Source organism: Pteropus alecto, unplaced genomic scaffold (assembly GCF_000325575.1).
Source record: "Pteropus alecto unplaced genomic scaffold, ASM32557v1 scaffold88, whole genome shotgun sequence".
Lineage (NCBI taxonomy): Eukaryota > Metazoa > Chordata > Mammalia > Chiroptera > Pteropodidae > Pteropus > Pteropus alecto.
The window spans coordinates 14249555-14258357 of record NW_006494611.1 but is presented as its reverse complement, the minus strand read 5'-3'; the positions used below and the strand labels follow the sequence as shown (position 1 = coordinate 14258357).

Below are 8803 nucleotides of genomic sequence, written 5' to 3'. Positions count from 1 at the left end.
TCCTGAGGGTGAGGGGGAAAGAGGAGATCTGGGTTCTCGTCAAGGCTCAGCCACATTCACTAGCTCTGTGGCCTTGGGCCCGCTGCCATCCTTCTCAGTAGGAACGTTAAAGGCACAGATCCTTGACCCTTCCCTATAGGTTCTGGGCACAAACAGTACTGCTTCTCCTCTCCATCTCTGTCACTTCATACCTTTGCCTCTGCTGTCCCCCTGCCTATGAGGTCCTTTTCACTTCTTTTCTCTAAAAACCCTAAAGGCTCAGAGTCAAACTCCACATCCTCCTGGAAGCTCCCCTTTTCTTCCCAGAAACCAGTACTCTCCTCCCATGAGGCACCTTGGCACCTGGCACCTCTACGTGTCTGGACACTGCCAAATCTCCCCAAGAGTTGAAACCCCTCCCCATGTACGCATAGAGCATGTGCAGTGGAGGTAGAAGTAAGCTTTGGAATGGAGGAAGCTTCGGAATGGCCCCAGGACTTGCTTGAGAACCCAAAAAAGCGTGGAGAGGTTGTGGGGCAGAAGAAAGTCAGAAATGGGGACACCTCGGCCCCCCCTTTTTTTCAATTAGAGTTGACATTCAGTACAATTTCACATTAGCTTCAGGTGTACAGCACAGTGGTCAGACATCCACACAACTCACAAAATGATTCCCCCGATGAGTCCAGCACCCCTCAGCCCTTCTGAAAGCAAACTCCTATCCTTTCTCTGGGCCTCAGTTTCCCCTTTCCATCTGCCTCTGAGGGTGGGGCTAATAACCTCTACCCTGATTCCTGGGTGGTTGTAAAGTCAAGGGGGTTAGAAGCAGATGAGCAATGGACTCAGGAGTCCTGGGAGAGCCCATGGGTAGAAACGGTTCTGGGTGGTGAAGGGAAGTGGTATGGAACAGAGTGGATGATCCCTCGGCCTTGAAAGGGTTAGGGAGGGCGGTCCCAGGTTCTCAGGAAAAGACCTGCTGCCTGGGAATCTTCAGTTCTGGTCTGGCATTCAGGGCAGGCCCGGCAGGGTAGGCCTAGGGAGGATGTTGGGGCTTTAAGGTCTCTGTCCTGGCTCCCCATCTTGTTCAGAGCAGGCAGTTAACCTTGGATCAGATCATTCATTCCACAAATATTATGTACCTAGTCGATATCGGGCTCTGTGCTGGGACTGGGGACTTAGATGTGATCAAAACACAGCCCCTGCCCTTGAGGTGCAGGAAGGAAGGCGTACGTCTTCATCCTGCGATCACACAAATCAGTGTATAAACACAAACTGAATGCTGCCAAGAAGGAAGACAGGGGGCTTGGGAAAGCAGAGGCAGGCAATGGGGCCCAGGGCCTGGAGGACGGATCCTAGGCCCCTCCTTTGTCCTTCCAGGAAAAGGTTTAGTCACTCACTGGGACCACTCCACTAAGTAGGAGGAAGAAGCCCTGATGCCTGCTTTGGTGTGAGGCTGGAGGTGCTGCTGCAGGTGCCTCCCTCGGTTCCACTGCAGTCATGGTCAGGACGCCCAGCTGGGGTTACAGATACCACCAGGCGGTTAAGAGCACTGGGCTCTGAGCTGGACTGCTAGGACTAATGGCTGTTGGGACCCTGAGCACCTTCTGGAGCCTCGTTTCCAACCCTGTCAATAATAATGCTTCACGGGGCTGGGGTAAGAATCCAATGAGTTCATACACTTAAAGTACTAAGAATAGCATAAAGAATAAGCTTCTAGTATTATCTCTGGGAGCCTTCCTCAGGCAAACGGCTAGATCCTAGTTTTGCCCGTTGTTGAAAGTGGCATTCCCAAATGGCAGACTTGGGTTTCAATCCACTCCAGGGCATGCGCACGTAGTCATCACAGTGGCACATCCTGGCTCTCTAGCCTTTGCACAGCGGTCAGTTTGGGCCCTTTACGTCTCATCCCTGGGGCCAGGAGGCCAGGGCCCCGCTGATGGAGACTCAGCGCCGCCGGGGCTATCTTGCAGGAGTCAGCTGTGGAGCTCCTCTTCGCCGCCTTCTTCACCACCGCCAGTGCCAGCACATCCCTCGTCCTGCTGCTGCTGCAGCACCCTACGACCATCAGCAAAATCCAGCAGGAGCTGGTGGAGCAGGGGCTCGGGCACGCGTGCAGCTGCGGGCCCGGGGCTGTGGGGGGCGGTGCAGGGCCCTGGTCAGACTGCAGCTGCCAGCCGGACCTCAACCTCGCGGCGCTGGGCCGTTTGCGCTATGTCGACTGCGTGGTCAAGGAGGTGCTGCGCCTCCTGCCGCCGGTGTCCGGGGGCTACCGCACGGCGCTGCGTACCTTCGAGCTCGACGTAAGTGCGCTGCGCCCACCTCGCCCCCGCCCCACACCGGCCTCCTGCGGTCCGCCGCCCCTCCCCCCATGCCGGCCCTCTGTTGCTGGGCCAGGGCCGGCGAAGGGTGGGGGGATTAAAACGGCGGGTCTCCTCTTACATTCTCAGAGCCTCCACTTTCCCACCTGTAAAAGGGGCTGAGCCCTGTTTCATTTCCCCAGAAACACGATTGAAAGGCGTAAGCCTGGCTGGCTAGTCAACAAGGTTAGGGACCCCACATACTCTGCTTTTGGCAGCGGTGCAGGTTGGCCTACTCAATTAGAGATGAGTTTTAGAATAAAAACATACTTTTCTCCGCGCGGCACCCACCTCTTAGCCAGTGAGTCTGGGTTGAGAACAGAGAGCTCCCCACACACTGTCCTGCATCCCAGTCCTCACGAGATCAAGGAACCGATCTGTCATTGGCTAAGGCCCGATTTCAGAAAAAGGGACAGTGAAAATATGGGTTGTAATCTCCTAATGGTCTGATCAGGCTGGTTTGGGCCGGGCAAGGAGGTTATGGTGTAGACCTAGCTCCATCTCTTTAAGACCTTGGGCAATCCCCACCTCACTCTGGGCCTCCATTTTCCCTCTGGAAGAAAGCTGTCTTGGTCCCTTCCAGCTCTGACTCTCCAGGTGGGGACAGAGCTATTCATCACAGTGGCAGCATCTGGTAGTGGAGCTCTAGTGTAGTCAAGCTGATGGTGTTTGCCTCATCTGCTGCGGCTGCAGCCCCTCTCCCTCCAGCTCAGTCGCTGGGAGGCCCTAGGCAGAGCCGGCACCTCTTCCCTTTAAACAGGGAAAACTCTATGGTGTGTTACACACCAGGGTTTCAGGGCAGCGTGGGGATGGGGTTCTGCCGCAGAGGACCTCATCATAGAGAGAAAGGGGGCTAGGGCTGACAGCTTCATCCCAAACTGTTGTGTGAGGAAGAGTGGTCTCTAGTGCTGAATAACACAAACATTTTGGGGGTTGGCATTTGAGCTGGAGCGGCAAAGCCTTAGGATGGGAATTGCCTCCACAAAAGCGGGTGGATTAGTGAGGTGTTTAGAAGTGTTTTGGATGCTGCAGCTTGGAATTCAGACTTCATTCTGCAGGCACCTGGTGCCCTACAAGACCTTAGGGAAACTGAGAGGAGCATGGGTGTACCAGGGTGAGCAGAGGGCAAGAGTTTTAGCTATCCTCCAGTTTACAGAGAGGAGAGAAAGAGAGCTCCTGGGTGATCGATTCATAGATTTCTCCACCCGTTGAGAGCCTCTGAATAGGTTCCCTGGAGCCTGTTCAGGTGAAGGAAGCAGTGGGGGTTAGAAGAGATCTCAAAAAGTGAAATAGTTATAAGTCGGAAGTGGGTGGAGGGAACATGAAAGCTGCCTTCCGACGTTCTAAGGATTCCTCAGTTTAATTCTCATGTGCGCCTTCTTAAAGTGTAGCTACCAAACCTGAACATTATTATTGTACAGCTGATGGATGGGGAGGACAGAGAGGCACTTTTCAGTTCAGTGTAGAGCTTTATAATTGAGCTGATCAGAGAGGAATAGGGGTTCCTATCATTTGTGTTGTTCCGGCCCAGGCAGCTGGTAGGTGCAGGACTAGAATTTAGGTCTCCTGATCTAATGTTAGAAGAAAAGAAAGATAAGAACAAAACATTGAGACAACAATAGATCGCATTTATAGACCACTAATATATATGCCAGACCCGTTATTCTATCCTCGCAACAAAATGGGCATTTTTCTTATTCTACAATTAAGACACTGAGGCTCAGAGAGTTTGAGTATCTAGCCCAAGGTCACACAGCTCACTGCAGAAGGAGCTGAGATTGGAACGCAGCTGTCTCCTAGTTTCCGGGTTACACGCATGTCCCTGCCTGCTTTCGGAAGCCTGTTGGATGCACCTGGGTTGGAGGGTCGGTTCAGGTCGGATTTCCAGGTGCCTCGTGGTCAGGCGGGTCTCCTCACTTCCCCGCAGGGCTACCAGATCCCAAAGGGCTGGAGCGTGATGTATAGCATCCGGGACACGCACGAGACAGCCGCGGTGTACCGCAGCCCGCCCGAGGGCTTCGACCCTGAGCGCTTCGACTCAGCGGGCGAAGAGGATGCACGAGGTGCCTTCGGCCGCTTCCATTACATCCCGTTCGGCGGTGGTGCGCGCAGTTGTCTTGGCCAGGAGCTGGCGCAGGCTGTGCTCCAGCTGCTCGCGGTGGAGCTGGTGCGCACGGCGCGCTGGGAGCTGGCCACGCCTGCCTTCCCCGCCATGCAGACAGTGCCCATCGTGCATCCGGTGGACGGGCTGAGGCTCTTTTTCCACAGGCTTGCACCTTCGGCAGCGCGAGATGGGCTACGCCTCTGACCCGCAGCGCTGCGGGACATGACTGGGCTAGTGGCATTGGTACACTCGCAGTGCCACCTATATGTGGTTCCCCCGTGCCAGGTCAGGCGCTTGCTCACTCGTTCAACGAACGGGAACCGAATGAGTCTCTGTGCCGGACTCAGAGGGAGAGGGACTACGAGCCACTGTCACGGCACACTAGAAGCGCCCTGGCCGGTGAGAAGGTGCCACCTGTGCGCTCGGCGCCTTGAGGAAAGAAAGGTCGTAGGCGAAGCCCCTTAAGCCCTTCCCAGGAGCCCGAAGCAGGGATAGAAGGAACGGATCTACCTTAGAAGCTACGCGGCCTCGCCTTTCCACGCCAAACCTCGGAGGGTGCGTGGATCGTGGGACCGAGGGGAGGATTGCGCCTAGTGAACTGTGTCAGAGACCTAGAGTATACACAGCCGATCTGCAACCCTTGCGAGGAAGCGGGGCCGCCCAGAGCGCATCCCTTGCCTGGCTTTCGGCCATAATAAGACATGCTGAGAAGGCGCCCAACGGAAGGCCTTCTGGCAGCTGGCCTCTGCTTCGAGCGCTGTGGCCACTCTGCCGGTCTTGGCGGAAACTCAGAACTAAAACTCTTCCAGGGTTCTAAGCGGCTCAGCATCGCCGGATTCTGCTGGCGAGTTCTTAAAAGAAAAATTCCTTCTTCAAGAACTTGCTTAATCTTCCCATTTGTACAGGCGAGAATAGGGACACCAAGATTTTTCTAAGGCTGGATTATTTTCATGGGAGGTTGAGACATAATCAGAGAGGTTTGAGATATTAGTTTTTGGTAAAACAGGAAGGCCAAGAAATAAAGTTTCCTGGCAGCAGTTGAGCAAGGAGGCTAGGGCTTAGCTGATCAGCTGCTCCCTGGTGGAAAGGCATGGGAACATCCAGGAAAGACCCCCAGAAGGACCTACCCCAGAATATACCCAAAGAGAGTCTGGGAGCTGGGGCAGCCTGTGATCCAGGCTGCAAAGACTTCTCTCCTGGGCGTAGAATAGCCCTGGGAACGGGGCTGCAAATGATCTGTGGTAGCTGGCTGCAGGGACCTTCTGGGTCACTATCTCCACCTCTTCTATTACAGAGGAGAAACTGAGGCCAAAGACGCTCCTGGACTACTAGGCCAGTGCTTTCCTTCACTCTATCACTTATGTCCCTTCTCCCAGCCTCTGGGCCTGTGGCCACCATGTAGGACTCAGCCCTTTCTCCTTTCATAGTGATCCCTAGTTTGGCTTAAGGACTCTCTGGACCTTTTCAACACAGAGGTTCCCACCAGTGTTTAAATCAAAGCCAAGAGCCTCCAGTGTCTTCATTCTCAACAGCCTCAACCTGCCACCCATCTTCAGACAGGCCGGGGCAGCTGGATGCGATGGGTGAGCCAGGAAAGTTGCCGCCCAGGCCCCAGCTGACCCCTTAGTGAACCAGAAGGAAGCTGGTGCCCTCCTGACCTTATGCTTAAGGTGGATCCCGGGGCCAGAAGGAAAGGAGAAAGCAGCAGGCACAGTCAGGGGTGATAGCTCAAGAGCGCCGCGCGCCCTTCCGAGCCGGCTGACACCGCCATAACCCCATCTGGGGCAATTCATCACCCACTGCTGACCACAGACCCTGCGCCAGGCCATGGGCTCAGCAGGCTCCAGAGCCTGCAAAGGTGGCAGGACTGGGGCCTGCCCTCAGGGCGCTCTGAGGCTGCAGAGCCAACAGCCAGCCCTGAGAAGCTCCACCAAGGTGAGGCGGCAGGAGGACCAGTTTTGTGGGTTGACTTTCATTTGGGGAAGAGAAGAGAAATATGGGGATGGGGCTCTCAGGAGCCCTGCCAATGTAGCTGGTTCCGAGAGACCTGGTTTACCTGCTCTGGAGTCTGTACTAACTATAAACCCCTGTAGGGGGCAGCTCCAGTTTTACTCTACTTCCCCATTAATCCATCCTTTTCAGTAATATCACTCAATACCTGAGCTCCTGTGTTAGTAGCTCCAGATCCTCTGAAGAAGGTGGACAGTAAAAAAAAGTAGCAAACAAAAGAGCAAGAATGTAGCAGATGCTAATAAGTGCTGACCATAAAATCAAGCATGCCTGTAATGCTGCGTGCCTGGGGGCTAAACTCCACCCGCGCGGGCAAGGAAGGCTTCTCTGAGGAGATATTTGACTTTGGAAGGAACTAGCCCCAATAACCTGGGTGAAGGGTGCCCCAAACAGAGGAAACAGCAGGTATAGAACCCTGAGACAGGACTGAGAGCTCAAGAGATGGAAAGAAGAGGTTGAAGGGAGAAAAGGGGAGAATGGGTGCTTTAGCTGCCCTAGCTCACCTGACTCCTCCCCCAACAAAAACTACTCCCCCACCCCCACCTCAACCCTTAGCCACAGGGAGACTGCTTTATAAACAACTTGGCGACATTTTGTTTTCCAGTGGACCCCCCTCGTCCCCCGACCCCCCCTCATCCAAGAAAGCTTGGCAAAGTTTCTAGATCGAAGTTCTTATTGGGCTGGTAATTTATTGACCCCTTCCCCCTTTCAAGATGTTCTTTAATGATCTCCACTCTCTCATTTAATCTTTTCCTGCTGGACGCCCCCGCCAGACGTCCCTGAGGGTCTCGATGGGCAGAGAGATTAAAACATTTTTCCCCCGTGGCAATTTCCAGCCCGCAGGCCGCACTCATCTTGTGACCCGGCGCGCGCTGAACTTGGCGAGGTGGCCCAGCAGAGTTCACTCGGATGTCACGGTCCGGCCTGCATGGGTCACAGGCGGGTCAGGCCAGAGGATTGGGACTGGGCCCCAGGTCACGCCCCCGCTCGCTAGCTTTGCTCACGGGCTGGAGGCACTGTCCAGAAAGGGGCGGGCCCGGGATTTCTGAGAATTACCTCTAGCGCGTCTGGCTCGGGTTCCTGCCGGAGCCCAGAAGTTGGCCGGCTCTTTTTATGGTCGCCAGATCGTTAGAAGAAATGACAGTGGGAGAGACCCTTTCCTAGAGCCTCTGAAACACTAAGTAGGTTATGGGAAACGCTGACTCTCCCAAATACTCCCTGTGGCGACGCGGGCTTGGAGCATTGCAGGGTTTGTGTGGTGCCTAGGACTCCGCAGACACTTCCCAATCCCACCGGTTTTGAGGACCACTGCGGAGGGGCCATGTATTTAACAGCTCTCAAGATCAAAGAGTTTTCCATCTCCAGGGCGTGCAGCAGGCTCCTGCGGGAGCCGGTGTTCAGTTTTAAACAATCGTACACTGTTCTGTTTCGTTTTCGGTGCGGCTGGTGCGCTGCGCGCTCAAACCGAGGGAACGTGTGGCCCTGCCTGGTCTGAGGCGGTATGGCTCCGCCAGGTGGGAAGCCGGGATCGCACGTGCGCTTCCCGCAATGTCCGAGCTCCAGGCATTGGCTACTGTAGCAGCCAACTGTAGTTGGGCAAAAGCCAGCAAACCCGCTTCCCAGTACGGATTCCAACACTTACATTAGCCGCCCGCAGAAGCCTGGGTTTAGGACCGATCGCCCCTCTCACACCCGTGGCTTTACGCGGGGTAGAAGCCGGGAGAGCGGAGGACGGCTCCAGTGCCTGAGTCCAGGTCACTCTGGTAACGTAGCCTAGCCTACCTGGAGCTGGGAAGAGTTTTTGCAACCAAAACCCCTTTAGGAAACACAACTACCCCCGAGGTGTAGATAGGTCGGGAATGATCGCCTCCAAATTAAGGAAGAGGAAACTGGCGCGAGGATGTGTAGTGACTTGCCCAAGGTGACGTAAGTAGAGATGGAGCCAGGACTGGGAGCCGTGACCCTCGGGCTTTTCTTCTCTCTCGGTCTCCTTATCCTGCAGGGCTAAGGACCACTCCCCGCTCTGCCCAGCTAAGGCTGCACGCCCCGGGGCCTCGGAATCTGGCGGTCTGTGGCCAGATCGTAGAGCGCTGATTGCGGAGCCGCCAAGGAATTGCCCCTGCGGTCTCGCACTAGGGCGTCAGGGTTGGGGCTGACTTGTGCAGGTTTTCATCTGGAGCCTCGAGGGACCTGGAGGCTCTCTTGTACCCTTAAATATGACCTTCGAAGAATTCGTGAGTGCTGGCACCCTGAGGGGGGTGGGGAACTGGAATCTATGATCCTCTGGTCGTGCCCGACTCCCCGAAGCTCTCGCTAGGGTTCAGTTCCCTGGCTCTTCTGCTGGATCATCGGAAGA

At 55.3% G+C, this 8803-nt stretch overlaps 1 protein-coding gene across 1 annotated transcript in view; it reads left to right on the top strand.

The window, feature by feature from the left end:
- The window catches only part of LOC102894547 (cytochrome P450 26C1), an 8031-nt gene extending 3390 nt beyond the window's left edge, over positions 1 to 4641 (top strand). Inside the window, exons 5-6 of the mRNA XM_006925946.1 lie at positions 1947 to 2276; positions 4261 to 4641. Coding sequence (XP_006926008.1) covers positions 1947 to 2276; positions 4261 to 4641 — 711 coding nt within the window. The remainder of the gene's footprint in view (positions 1 to 1946; positions 2277 to 4260) is intronic.
- Positions 4642 to 8803: the final 4162 nt, after the last annotated feature.